The sequence below is a fragment of the Seriola lalandi genome, unplaced genomic scaffold, assembly GCF_002814215.2.
Source record: "Seriola lalandi dorsalis isolate HSWRI2012SDOR001 ecotype SW California unplaced genomic scaffold, Sedor1 jcf7180002054658, whole genome shotgun sequence".
Lineage (NCBI taxonomy): Eukaryota > Metazoa > Chordata > Actinopteri > Carangiformes > Carangidae > Seriola > Seriola lalandi.
Genome location: NW_019525211.1, coordinates 426,931 through 442,204, shown reverse-complemented (window position 1 = coordinate 442,204; position 15,274 = coordinate 426,931). Strand labels below are relative to the sequence as shown.

General features: G+C 42.2%; 1 protein-coding gene and 1 pseudogene across 3 annotated transcripts in view; both read left to right on the top strand.

Moving 5' to 3' along the window:
* The first annotated feature begins 8 nt into the window (after positions 1–8).
* On the top strand, positions 9–13,901 carry LOC147818277 (uncharacterized; annotated as a pseudogene).
* Positions 5,213–15,274, top strand: part of per1b (period circadian clock 1b) — a 22,912-nt gene continuing 12,850 nt past the window's right edge. The window contains exons 1-2 of one of the 3 annotated variants that reach the window (XM_023420802.2): positions 5,213–5,389; positions 13,884–14,796. In XM_023420802.2, the coding sequence (XP_023276570.1) occupies positions 14,381–14,796 (416 nt within the window). In that variant the 5' untranslated portion in view covers positions 5,213–5,389; positions 13,884–14,380. Of the gene's footprint in view, positions 5,390–9,190; positions 9,450–13,883; positions 14,797–15,274 lie in introns of those variants that run through there. The other 2 variants (XM_023420799.2, XM_023420800.2) reach the window with 2 other exon arrangements.

Sequence of the window (15,274 nt, the reverse complement as noted above, 5' to 3'; positions counted from 1 at the left end):
GAAGATGTGGCAGAAGATACGAACCAGCCATCTTCTGCTTTATCACCAGTGTCAACACAGACAAGGAGACTGAGGGAGAAGCTAGTGTCCAGGAGGAGGCTTCATCCACCCCTGAGAAGAAGAAGAAGAAGAAGAAGAAGAAGAAAGCTTGGTGGCTGGTATTACCAGCTGACCAGCAGTTACAGTAACATGAAGCGTCTACATGTTATGGCTGAATTTAACTTTTTTTTCAATACTTATTCCCAAATGAATAAGGTGACTACAATCAAGGAGGATAAAGAAGCTAAGACACCTCGACTGTGGCCAGCAGCAACGACAGCAGTGACAAAGAGCCAAGCACTGAAGTTGCTGCTGAGATCAGTGACCCTATAAAAAGGCAACCAACCCAATCTGGTCATGTTGGGAGTCTACAGGGTGATATCTGACCGTGGACAAAAATATCTAAACACTTCACTGAATTGAAAACCCTCTCTAAACATGAGCTGGTCTGCCTTGGGTAAGCACTGGCAAAGAGACTCAAACACACACACTGAGTGTTTATATGTTGTTTTAATATTCAGGTTTAGTTTAGTATGAATCTTCATCTGTAACATACAGTGAGGAAAACAAGCTCCAATCTGTCCTTCGTCCTCTGTCTTGTTGTGTTTGTTCCCCCAACCTGGCACAGACTTGTTATATGAACTCCACACTACAAGGCCTCCAGACGCTGCCTCATTTCATACAGGAGGTTCACAACCAGGAGAAGGTGTGGAGTACTCACCCACAAGCTCAAATCATGAGGTACAGCACCTTACACACACTCACACGTATGCTCTCACTCCTTGGTTTGTCCGCTGATGATCCAGATCAACATCAAGTAAAAGCAACTTTGAAAAACATCATCTTCTCTTGGCTTTTGTTGTTTCCAGAGGGATTGTGAAGGTTGGAGTCTGCCGCTTCACTGACATCAAGGCACAGAAGAAATGTGTCCCAGCTGGATTCAAACAAACTGTTGCTGAATATAACTCAAAGTTTAAGGGCAACGGTCAGAAAGTTAGTAAACCTTTTTAGTTACATTACACAGCACAGTACCACACTGACCTTTTTCAAAGTAGTTTCTCATTTTCATTAAATTTCAACCTCCAACACTTTCTGTTCTGTGTGTTTCTGTGCAGGATGGCCATGAGTTCCTCAGCCGACATGCTGAGGTCTCTTGAGTTTCGACCTGGAGACAGCAGCAATTCATACGGGCATCAGATACACCTGCCCTGTCAATGATCCCATCACCTTCCAGATGTTGAGCACCGAATCCTGCAAAGGGTATGAATTCACAGGCACACACATTGTTATTCTTAGGCTGTAGAGATTCCTCATTCCTCGTTTATGAAAATTTTCTTTGTCAATTTGTGGTATAAAACCACTGATTCAGGACGTGTCGTCACAGATTCTGTGACTGTGGTTTCATTTGAATTGTCCCTTTATTTTGCAGATGTGGTTTCGAAGCGATGAGGGATGAGGACTACATGAAACTCTCCCTGGACCTGGTGCCTGGAGGCTCAGTGAGCCACTCTCTTCAGGAGTACCTTAAAGTAAGTAAATATTTATTTTGCGTTTAGTGTGATTTCAACCCCAACACACTCCATTCTCACAAAAAATGGTTGTTTGTATCTTCCATAAAGATATTTAAACTAAAACCTGCTTCTTCTTCCTGTTCCCTGCTACAGGAAGGACAGCTGGAGTATCACTAAGTGTGGAGCTCAGGAGTCAACACTGCAGAGTTCGTTCTTGACCCTGCCCAAGTGAGTAACATCACATCCATCACAAATGGCCTAAAATCTGACCACAGTGGAGTCAGGTGTCTTCCTCTGTCAGTTTGAGATCTTACCCTCCTCTTGTCTTTTCCTCCCCCTCTTTCTGTCAACAGTGTGTTGATCCTCCAACTCAAAAGATTTAGATTCACTTGAGGAAAGTGAGGAAAGTGAAGAACCCTGTGGTTCTGTCACGAGAGCTGGAGGTGAATCTGGACTCCAGCTTCAACGAACAGGTAAAGATGATGTTCAGTAAAGAAATGGCACATTTTATTTGTTATACATGGGGGGTAAAATGAAATGTATCTGTGCGTGTAGCTAACTGTTGGAAACTCTGCTCTTTTCTAGACAAAAACTCGCTACTCTCTGATGAGCATCATCAACCATTTGGGCTCCACAGCTCACTCTGGTAAGAGTTTGGTTGTGCTTGGCAGACACATGTTTTGAAAATGAGTCATGTGTCAAGGTTTATGAATTCTCTACCTCTCATGATGAACCACTAACAAGCGTGTCCTCTCCTCTCAGGCCATTACATCTGTGACGGTGCTCACAGAGAGCCATCCAGAGACTTGACAGACCGTTGGCTGACCTACAATGACAAGGACGTCAGTGAGACAACAGTGACCGTGGTCAAAAGTGACGGAAAACAGCCTACCTGCTGTTCTGTGAAAAACAGGCAAGAGAATATTTCTACATATACATATACATATATATATATATATATATATATCTTTTGGCAAGTTGCCCTTAGAGAAAGAAATAAGAAAAGTAAGCAATATAACATGACTTTAAAACTCTAACACTGTTGTAATGTGTGTTTGTATATTCAGCAGAAGATGACGGAGCAGGGTGAAGAAAATGGATGTAAGACGAACAGCTGCTGGAGCAGAGGAGGATGGAGACAGAGCAGGAGACCTCAGGAGGACAGCCTAAAGAGAGGCGGAGCCATTTTTGGAGGGCAGCCCTGAACCTGGGCAGACAGGCAAAGGTAAGATCTCTCTTGAAGGTGGATCAGACAGGACATCTACCAGGACCCCAACAAAGGAACACAGAGGACATCGGCCAGGACCCCAACGCAGGATCAGACAAGAGGTCAGCCGGAACCCTCTACTCAGGAACAGGCAGAACGTCAATGTTGAAAGCCAATGCACAAATAGAAGCCAGGCGTGTGCACATGATCGGACTGCACAAAACAGTATCTGCAAAATAACCCTTACCCCTTACCCCAACCCCCAATCTCCACACACCCTAACCTCCAACCCCAGTCCCCAACCACTCTAACCCCCCCCCCCCAGCGCAATGGAGCAACAAGAACTGTATTTGTTCATGATACATTGAAAACTAGTGACATTTAAAGTGTAGTGTAAGGTATTGTTTTTCAAGAAACATGACACACAGTTGCTATTGCAAGTTGCTTGAAACATGTACTGTATATTTGCCCCTTAGTCGACTGAACTTAAATACCCTGCTTATTCGTTTAAAGTTACTCACAAAGTGGTAAACATGTCCGTGCAGTAAGTGGTCTGTATGTCTGCAGCAAGACTAGAACACAAGCACATGTCATTATCTGGTGCAAATCATGTATACCAGACTTTTGGTCAGTTTGCTGTCTGTAGCTCAACCAATGAAATCCTGCAAATCCAAATTAGTAATTTATTTAATCATTAAATTATTAGATTGTGTGTACTAACCTTATCAGATTTACTAGTAAGTCACACCCAATTGTGCAGCTCCTTGTAGCTTTTAGGGCAATGCTCTGGATTTCTAGCCCTAGTGGTTGAGTCTCACAGATCCGTTGCCATTTCCAGCAAACAGTGTATCCTACCAACCACCAGATCTCAGAGTCCAAGTAGACTGCTGACTGTTGAACAAAGTGGGGCATTCACACAAGGGTTTGTCTATAATATTTTGGAAGGGGTGCTAAAGTGATGACAGAGAAGACCCAGTTATTGATTGCTAATATATTTGTGCATGCACAAAGATCTAAATTCCTGATTATGCATGTATTTCTTCATTTGCACTTGGACGTATGATACTTTAAAAACATTTCCTGCCATGTGTAGCTTATCATTGTAATAATACATGTGCTTTATGTGTTTATTGCATTGTAGTAATGACCAAATATTAACTGACAAGTAATCTCAAGCACTCAAACAGAAAAAAAGCCCATGCTGAAATATTTACACTTTATATCTAGATGTGTTTTGTATCAGATGTTTGGCATTTTTGTTCAAAAGGTCTTCAGTTATAAAAAATCTTCTGCTGTTTAGATCTGGGAAGTATTATTATAGTAATGGTTATTTACACAGTGGCATGTGCCCTACTTCTGCTCTGTTTACAGCCACTGAACAACCACCCCGTCGTCCGCGTGCCTTCAGAGAGGACAAGCAGAACAAATGACGTCACCGTGCTGGGAGCACGTTGAAATGTGCATGCGAGGCCTTGCCGCAGCCGTAATTACGACACAAACGCGCAGTGCAAACAGTCGTGTGGGTCTGTGTTTTGGCAAGGAGACAGTCGATAGGATAGTGAAGATCTATTGTTTTGTTCCCTGCAAGATGAAAGTATCAGCAAAACATGTGATAATTAATCTATTGAAGGCATAACTTTCAGGAGATGATAAGAGTAGGTGGTCAAAATTTTATTTAAAATAAGAAATAAATCACAAGCAAATATTAATGATCTAACATTGAAAAAACATCTCAGTTCACAATCCATTTACTAGCTTTTTCTGGAGCTTTCAAATGCATCTTAGTCTTCAGATGATGGAACATTTTTTGTTGGTCAGTAGGTCAAAGTTAGAAATAAAATCAAAGATTAAAATTCACAAACAATAGAATGATTATAAATTAGTTTCCAGAGCTTTTTCCAGAACTTTGTACCTCATTTCGTTCAAAGGTACCAGACTGGACTTAATTATTGTTGTTGTTGTTGTTGTTGTTGTTGTTGTTGTTGTTGTTTTAAGCAGCATATTTTACTATATATGCTATAGCTAAAGAAAAATACAACTACCAGTTGCCATTGGTCATCATGGCTGATTTTAATGAGCATTTATAAGTAAGTACAGACAGAGTAACACTGCTGAAAGTGTAACAGTAACGCTTAACAATTGGGAAATTATGTATAATCACAATACCTACATCCTCATACTAAATGCTATTGCGATGCTGCTTCACGTATTACGGTCAGCCCGAGTAGGCTACAGCAGTGTGGGCACGGGCTACGCCCTCTCATGTTCCAGTATGTTTGGAAATGAACTCAGGAGCAGTCACTGTGCAACGTGACCATCGAGCCCCGTGCAGATAACCCCGCCCCCCTCAGCCAATCAAAACGCAATGGGTTGGGTTTAGGCGGGGATATGGTCTCATGGCGTCCAATCACAGTGGCTAGTACAATATTACTTGCAAAGACCATGCACTGGCACGTGTGTTCCTGCGTGTAAACTAGTGTTGGGAGGGCGGACAAAAATGTCTGGAGAGCAAATACAGACCGCTAAACAACGACAGTCGATAGCAGCAGGATTTATGCCGCTTCTTTAAGATTTTCGAGCACATCTCCGTGGAATATCAAAGCTGTTGATATCGTTTTGAAGCATATCTAAGGTGAGCTGGTGGGGTTTCTATTGTAGTCGTGTCTTTAGCATTTGCTTTGTAGCTAGCATGTTAGCTGTCACTTCGGGCTGCCCGTGCCCAAGTGTAAAAACTGTAGACATCCCTTTATTTCACTGTCTTATATTACCACCATAACATATAACGTAAGATCAGCGAAGGTTTTCAAAATGCTCACAATTTAAAGGTGAAGGCTCTGCATTTTTTTTTAACCCTTTGGGTGTCTATTCATGTAAACGGACACTATCACAGTAAGAATGCATGTATTGAAGTATACGAAGCCATCAGAACTAACTAATAAGAGACCCCAGAGAAACTGGCGTTTATCCAGATTTCAAGACCCAGTTTTCTTGAACTGCGTGACCCTGTCATTTCAAGTTTCTGCGGGGTGGACATGCATGTGGACGTTGCACAATGTAGTATCGGGACTGCAAAATGCCCCTCTGTGATAGGTTTATGCTGTGCTGTTTTTACGTTATCCTTGCTAAGGATGACGTGAAACATGCTCTGTTTTGACAAATTGTTGTGACTGACCATCAAGTGAATCATTGACTTATTGCTAACGTGATCCTGGATGTGCAGCCTATTTACAACCCTTAATTTTATGTTCTGCTACAACAGGCATGGATTGCCTGCTCACACATACAAATCAGATGATGCATTCATCTTTTCAATACTTCGAAGACCAAGTAAAGGGTCTCTACACTATTAGTAGTGGTTTGACGAATCCCATTTGATCCATGGTCACCCCACCTCTAATGTTTTATTTATTTATTTGTTCAAAGATTTATCATTCAAAAGTTTGACTAGAAGCTACAACAAATGTTTAACACTTTAAGTTTAATTACACTTGTTAAAACTATCATAATAAAATGACGTTGTAATCCACTAAATGCCTCTATGCTCCTAATGTGCACATAATGCTCTTGTTAAAGGCTTTTTTTTTTTAGAGCAACATTACAGCCTTTTTCTGTTTTTCATTTGTGCAGAAAGCATGTTTGAAATGATGTCCTGTGATCAACAACTGTTACAATCTACTGAATTTTTCTATAAAACCTACATTATCTCATGATATACTGGTTATCAAAGCACAAAAAAATATCACGCAAACCTTAAAACATGCAGTTATAATTCAGGGTACCTAAGTGTATGCCTAGTACCTAGCTAGTGGCAGTCTTTGAGAGACAAGCTGGCATTTATGCCCTCTGTAGCGGGCATTTATCACCCTCTGTGGCTGTGATGTACAACATGTTGTGGCATTTTTGAGGATGCCCAGATTGCATGTCTTCCAGCACTATAGATGCTCTCTGCATGGTATGCCATATTTTCTGCTTTACAGTTAATGTTCCATACACAACATGGTGCACACCAGAGCATCAGTCTGTACAGATGCAACCCTGCAGGTTCTTGCAGATATCTCACCCTGTTGAGTGCCAGAGGGGGCAAAGGAGCTGCACATAAATATCCAAAAGGTTTACACAGGCCAAGTGTTGACCAAGTTGAAAATTTAAAAATAAAGCTCAAATTAACCATCTGTCCGCTAATATGTGAGCCCTTAAGGCACAGAGAGATATGTGAGTGGGCACGGTAAAGATGACTCTTCCAGCTTATGCATAAGCCAATCAAACTTGACAGTTCTGACACCAGCAGCACTCATTTTGCATGGCTGACAGAAGAGGTAAGATGGCAGGCTGTGGCAGAAGTGGTGTGATCCACATTTAAACTGTTTGATCACATGTATGTTGGGGACTGAGTCAACACACGAGACAAGTAAGTTTGTAGTTTCCCTCGCAGCGATACTCGAAACTGAGCCTGAGTGAGTCAGCAGCAGTGCCTGGTTTGAACCTTGATGGGTGAAGCAGCAGAACAGCGACACAATGTTCCCCCTCTTTGGGCTCCAAGAGCAGTGTTTGTACCCTCTTCTACTATAAACAGAACTAACCTCACCCTTAAATGGTGAAAAACAAAAAGCTTAAGGCTAAGAAGGTCAGAAAGAGATTTGGGGACAACTTTTAGTAGGGGGGGGGGGTGTGTCCTCCGTGTTCTCAGACAACTATAAAACAATCATGGCTACCAAGTATACCACAAGCTGCCAGGAAAAAGCTCACTGGTGACTCTTTTAAACATGCCTGAGAGGTGGTAGGGTTTCTGTGTTTCTGTTAATGAGAGTTATCTTGCAATCCAGAATTATTAATTCCAGGTTTGGTTCCAGAGTTTTAAAACTCAAAACTGGAACAGCACCATCTGGTGGTGACAAGTCTTAAACACATTTGCCGTCTATACTTACAGTAATAAGAGCAACCACTGTGACAAATACAGCTGTGAGTATTTGGTGTTTCATGGAGTAGGTGGCAGCACAAAAAACTTTTTGAAGGTTTTCTCCTGGTTTCAGTAACTGCAGAGAGCCACAAAGTACAGCTAGCATACCTAAATCTATAAGCATAAACATTAGTTTGATTTATCATTAATTACTGAGATAAAAAGGTGTTCTGAGATAATTTTGACTAAAATTATCATAAGAAATCTGCGTTTTCCCAGTCAGAGATCATGTCCAATGCATGGTTCTCAAAGGTGAACCCTCAGACTGAGAGTGAGTGTCTGCCACTACAAGAAGAACTTTTCGTTTTTCTGCTTAGGATAAGCAGGTATAGATCTTCGATGGTTAGTTCCCACTTGCCTGACAAACATGCAAACTTAATGAGTACTGCATATGTACCATTGCGACACACAATACCTTAATCTTTTTTTGTGGTTGGGTAGTTTCAGCCAAAACCATGACCATCCACTGACAATCAAATACCTCAGTGGCAGAAATTGTTGGACAGGACTCAGCATATACTTTAAGCCGTCCTTAACGTCAGAGGATTCATCGACCTCTCTCCATGCTCCACTGTTGCTGAAACACTTTATGGTCCATTAAATCTGGGTTATTGTTATGTAGGTTTCAACAAGTTGAGTTATGTTGAAAGTGCTTCAGCTGGAATGGTCAATCAAACCTCCTTTCATGACTATGCAACAACCAGTCTTTACTTCACTTAAATCAACGTGATATAGCATTTTAAAAGTAAATTAAAAAATCTGCAAATATAGCAGCAGGTGGAAGGAAGCTTTTATGCCAGGGACCAGGTCTGGGTGACCTCAGTGGGAACTGAACTTTCAGCCATGGCAGAGATTGTGTCATATGTAGTGTTTTTTTTGTTTTTTGTTTTTTTTCCAAGACATTCAAACTTAAAATTTAAAGGAATTACATTAGATGACATTAGGTGAGGCTTAAATTATATTTTTTTAAATTTTAAATAGTGTTGTAAGCATGATATATTTTACCTCAACAAAGTACAACAAAAGTAAAGAAAATCCAGCATTGATTGATATATCTTTAATGTTTGTAATTGTTTGTGTATAACAATGTAATAAAATAATGTTGTAAGAGAATTCCTCCTACTTTAAGAAGTCATGGTGCCGCCCAGTTCGTATAAAGCGCGTGTCTCTTTGTCTCATAAATGTACATTATGTACAGTGCTCATTCCTCCATTGTCGCTGATCCTGAATCAGCTCTCGCGTCTGCCATTCGCCTCGCACACTCAGGAGACAAACCTCTAGGCGGGGCTGAGACCAGTGTCTGGCAGACAGTCTTTGAGAAGCCCAGCCTCTGCGGGGCGCGCCGCCTCATTGGTCCAGCGAGCCGACCAATCAGCAGCCGGAGAGGCTTGCGGAAAGCACCGCCGCGTACACGTGCCGTATGTACACAGGAAAGCAAAGCGGGGTAGGGCTGTTGTGAGCACTGTGCACACTGGACAATGACATGTGTATCAGTGTGCTTTCATACTGCGGAAGCTCCGGCCGGTGAGGGAAACGAAACAGCGCTGCTTTTTTATTGTGGTTGGATAATACACGGACATGTCGGAGTTGTGATTGAGCGGTACGGAGCCGTTTCTCTCAGACAAGCGGAGAAGTACACACATGTTTATGCACGGAGCCCCGCCACACCTTCCTGCAGTCTCCATCAGCACATTGCAGCAGGGAAGTGTCTCATGTTACCTTGAGTTTGCTTGAGGTGACTATTGTTTCGTCCGTGTTGTGATAATGTGTTCATACTGCATCAGTTAGAACTTTTATATACACAAAGTAAATGTTTGTGTATGCTGTTTTACAATACAACAGATACAAAGGCTGTCACATTCAGTTACACTGTTTGAAAGTAGGGGCTGCAATAATGATTATTTCTATTTTTGATTAAACTATTTCCTGGTTAATCCGTTAGTTGACAAAATGAATGTTAGAAATGACTGTCACAACAGTCCAGAGTCCAAAGTGAGGTATTCAAATTGCTTAATATGTCTAATCACAGGGGGAGGAGGTGTAACCAGTGAATTGTGGGCATTTTTTCCTTTATTTTATTTATTTATCAATCAATCAGTCAACTGACTAATCGCTGCAGGTGTAACTGCAACCTCCAGGCTCAATCTGTGCATGACATTAATGAGAAGTAGCTGCTTTTCTTTGGTCAGTATAGGAGGTTTGTTTATTCTAACATTCTAATTTTTTTTTTTTTTTTAAAGGTTGATCAGTTGAATTCACATTGATTAAGTACACTGTAATTACAGTCGGTGATAGTCACTTCCTTCTCTGTGTACAATATTTGTATCAGATGGACACTTGTTTCTCATTGCCATCATAGTGAGCAGATTTGTGGCCAACTGTTGGAGCAGAGCCCAGCCAAAATCAAGTGAAGTGCTGTTTCACTGGCAATAACAGGCAGTATGACTTTGCTTAATCCACTGGTGTGTCCCACATCTTGTTTACAACTACACTGATGCGTTTGTTTATTTAAATGTGTTGCTTAGGTAAAAACAAAGATTTAATTAGCCCCAGTACATAAGCTTATCACTTTAAAAGGCAATGTGATGTTGGCAGAAGACAGTTCTTAAATTCTTAGTGTATACTGTGGTGCTTGTTCCTACCATCATCTATGGAGATGGTGCGTAGACCACCAAGTGTTTTACCTGGAGTTTGAAATATGCAATAAAGTTTACACTAAAGATACAATAGCTTTCTGTTCAGCGAAACTGTCCTGCATTCAGCCCAGGAAAAGTATTATGTCACTTTCCTGATGTGGCAATCAATAAATATTGAGGAGAGTAGTGTTGCAACTCATGATTATTTGCATTATTGATTAATATAGCAGTTATTTTCTATTTCAATTGCATAATCATGTCAGAAAATTTGTGAAAAGTACCCACCAGAAGTCCAAGGTTCATGTCTTCGGATGTCTTGTCTGACTGATGGTTCAAAATCCAAAGTTTCAGTTTATAATATTTTGAGCAACAGCATATAAGAGTGATGCTGCTGTTTAAGGTCTGGAAGTGTAATACTTTGCAAAATAAAGTGATGGCACACAAGTAGAATAATGATTGCTGCATTTCCAGATTCAGCAGATCTGTGTATCTATTGACCAGTCATGCCAATTGGCTGGGCAAAGTTGAATTAAACTGAACTCTGACCTGCAAGTCCGGCAGAGCTCACCAGGAGATCACACCATAACAGGAAGTGCAACCTAGAATTGAACTGTTTTATAGGCACCAATTGAATTAAATGGGAGACGTGGGATATTTATGTATTTAAATGTAGTTCACCCTGACTTAAGTGACCAAGTAGACCCGTTTTGCCTCTGTGTGACCCTGATTCTCCCAACATGCAACACCACTTAAGATTTTGTTTTGTTGCAGCCGTTTGCTAAAAAAAAAAAAAATGTTTACATTCATTTTTTCCCCATCAATCTGCACTCAATACTCCATGATGAGAAAGCGAAATCAGTTGAAGCACCTTTTGCAGTGATTACATCCTCCAGTCTTCTTGGGAATGATGTGACAAGCTTTGCACACCTGGATCTGGGTAGTTTCTGCCATTCTTCTCTGCAGATCTTCTCAAGCTCTGTCAGGTTGGATGGGGGTTGTCGGTGGACAGCCATTTTCAGGTTTCTCCAGAGATGATCGATTGCATTCAAGTAAGGTCTCATGCTGAGCCACTTAAGGACATTCACAGAGTTTTCCCTAAGCCACTCCTGCGTTGTCTTGGCAGTGTGTCTAGGTCATACTTATGTTGGAAGGTAAACCTTTGGCCCAGTCCTGAGCGCTCTGGACCAGGTTTTCCTGATGGATTTTTCTATACTTTTCTCTGATCAGCTTTTCCTCAAACCTGACCTGTCACACCCAAAGCATGATGCCGCCACCTCCTCAAGAAATGACACATAGAATTGAGACCAAACAGTTAAATCCTGGTTTCATCGGACCAAAGAATCTTGTTTCTCACAGACTCCAATCCGCCTATTATGTCTTTTAACTGAGGAGAAACTTTCGCCTGGCCACTCTGCCAAAGCCCAGATCAGTGGAGTGCTGCATTGATGGTCATCCTTCTGGAAGGTCCTCTGATCTCAACACAGGATCTCTGGAGTTCAGCCAGATTGACCATCAGGTTCTTGGTCACCTCTCTTACCAAGGCCCTTCCTCCCCTGATTACTCATATATTATTGATGAATGTATTAAAAACACATTCAAAAAGCAGCATGCACAGTATTTTCTTAATAGATGATTCTTTAGCCCTGTTTGCAGTTTATCAGATAGCTTTGACAGAGATGAGGCGCACAGAAAACAAAGGAGCGTCCCAAGATGGACACGGTGGTTTTGTGTCATGCCTTTTTAACCATTTGGCAACCAAGGCACTCAAGCATCCACCATCTTATATCCAGCAAGTCATGTTAGATATTCCTTTCCCACATTAAGATAGACACTGCTTTGTATAATCAGAGATTGGTCTTACTGAGTGCATTTCCTGTAAATACTTTAAGCTGGTGGGCTCACAGTCATTGGTTCAAAGCTGCCCTGGCCAGTTCGAGCCTTGTTGTGTGGAGTTCACATGTTCACTCCATGTGTGTGTGGGTTTCTGCCTACTGCTCCAGTTTCCACCCACAGTCCAAGGACATGCAGATTAGGTGAACTGGAAACTGGAAATCTGTAGGTGGGACTGTTGTGTTTGCACACTGTGATTGGCTGCAGCAGTGTTTTTTTAGTTTTAGAGTTAGTTTGGGGATGCACCCTTTAAGCAAATGGCTTTACTACAGTTGGCTTAGCAAGTGGGTGGGCCAAGATGGCACATCTAGGTATTCTAGTAGCCTTAGCACAGTTCACCACCAACACCTCCGCCTTGTGTCTTTGCCATCACCCGTGGAAGTATGTATGGATGCCAGCCTGCCTTGACGCCCACTCACGCCCTGCTTGCACATATCCAGATCATAATTGCTCCATCCCTCTCCCAGTTCAGCCGTAGCGTGCACACAGTTTGTCATGTGCAAGTGTGCATCATCCATCTGACTAAACATAATGCTGATTAGCATTTCATGGTTTGGAAGGAAGCAGCTTAGTTACATCATTGTAGCATCACATGAATTCGTTGAATTCAACCCAACCTGCAGCTGATCACCGCTCTGATTCCAAGTTTGTTTTAGTCATTTCTGTGTAATGAGCTACATTTGTCATTAGCTGTCCACACCCGTTATCCTCTTGTCAGGACTAATAAGCAATCTCCAGCTGGTGGTGGCTGCTCTGAACCTGTCCACTCAGCCATTTTGGGTTCTTGCGTCAGTACAAGACGTTGAGGTACATCTGAGCTGCCAGTGCAGGAACATACTTAAACCTGTCCTGATCAAAATCTGCATCAAAGCATCAGTGCATACCTGCGGGAGAAAGGTAAAGGGGGTTGTGGGACAGCCAGGTGTATAAAATTGAACGGATTGACAACTGAGGACTGGCCTGACGACTGTGTCGTCTTCTGGTTGCGTCTGCAGGGCTTAAAGGATTACTGGGTGTCTCCCTTACCCAAGGAATAAATAGCACTAGACTTTTACTTGCGTAGGTGGTGGCCATATATATACACTTTGAGATACTATTGAGAAGTAAACCCTATTTTATAGCAGCCCTCTGATGTTAAGCTTTGTTACCTCCTCCTGGTGTTTGTTTTGAATGTCCTCTGGGTAAAATGGGACTAAGCTATGACGACTGACAAATGTCCCCTGTACTTTAGGTATTAGCACATGTTCACCGGTTCTATATTCAGATGCATACATACGCACTTGCATGAAAATAGGAGCAGGAGATTATTGCCATTGGGTGCTCAAGATGAGGTGATTGTTTTTTCTTGATAATCTGGGTAAAGGGCTAACAGATGGGCGCCCAACAACGGCATACTCTTACATTCTGACAAACAGACAGTCTGCACCACAAGGCAGAGAAAACATCTCATGGCCATATTTGAATCTTCTTTGAAGGCCAACACGATAAACTGATGATAAGCATTCTATTTTTCTTTTTTTGTCTTTTCATAGCTGCAGTCCTTGGGAGATACTGATAAGACTTTGACTAGCATTTTGTAATCCCGCAGCTCATGTAATTCATTCTCTTTCTCTGTCTGTCTCTCTATTTTTCTGTCATCTCAGGTGGCCTTCAGCACCTAGAGCAACACATCTCTGAAGAAGACGATACAGATACAGAGTGAAGCTAATGTTTTTTGCTCTCACCAAGAGCTGTTTTTCTCACTCTCCCTCACAATCTCTCGTTCCATCTGTTGGAGCACTTACGCCAAGGCTGTTTCATAACCAGAAATTCATCTCTTGTCTGCACCACTTTGAGTGACACTTTTTCGCAAGATAGTTAAGAGATAATTTGTCCTTTGGAAGAGCAGCCTTTGTTGGAAGATTTTGCTGCCATTTTGACTTTTTTGAAACCCTCAAAGAAGGGCTCACAGCCCCAAACTCTAATTTCACCAGTTTTTGGCAGGAGATACTATGAATTTCTCACCTTAGTTCTTTTAACCAGAAACCAGCAAATATGATTCACCTGTGGAATCATAGTAGTCCCACTTAAATTGAAGTTGTTCCTGTTTTCTCCTCGGCTGACACCTTATCAAGCTGTCCCAGCCTCATCCTACTCTAGTATGAGTTATGACAACTCTAAATCAATGCCCAGCAGCAGCACTCGGGGGCGAGTGGCAAGGGCCGACGAAAAAGACAATGACCAGGAAGCGGAGTCAGAGGGGTTAAACTCTCCGAAGACCAGCGGTGGTCAGCCCAGTGCACATGTCTCGTCTCAGGACCAGGGAAGCGGAGCCTCCTCCAGCTCGTCTCCCAGCGGAGGATCGGGATCAGGAGGTTTGTCCAGCGACCAAAGGGGTCCCAACTCGGATGATATGGACGGCCTCTCCAGTGGGAACGACTCTGGGGAGAGGGAAAGCGAGGGCGGTATGGAGAGGGAGAACGGGTCACGTGGGCGCCAGTCCATACGTAGCTCCAACAGCTCGTCGAATGGCAAGGACTCTGGCATGATGCTGGAAACCACAGAGAGCAACAAGAGGTAAGAGGAGGAGTAGACGAAGGGAGGAGACATTTTGTATTTTCATCCTCACGCTCTCTTCAGCGCGACACACACATCAAGCAGTGCTAGGCTACAATACGTAACCCTCCATGGAGTACTGAAAGACAGATTTTATAGCCCACCACTTTCATTATGTGCAATATTACAGCTAGCTGAGCTGTCTGGCTCTCATTGTTTCACAGTCAGAGTGTGTTTGCTGACCACAAGGGACAGAGTTTATGGACAAATTTCATAAATCGAGAAAACAAGGATTAGGTTTTAGGGTTGTCCTGATCAACCTTTATTGCCCCAAATCTCAATCCAAGTCCAACTAAGGATACTTTTCATTATTGATTAATCAGCTTCTTATTGAAAAAAAAATTGTAAAAAAGAAAATGACCCTTGCACTGGCATGGCAGCCTGAGCAAACAATCTCACATCTGTCATCAGATGTTGCTAAATCCTGATTGGTGCACAG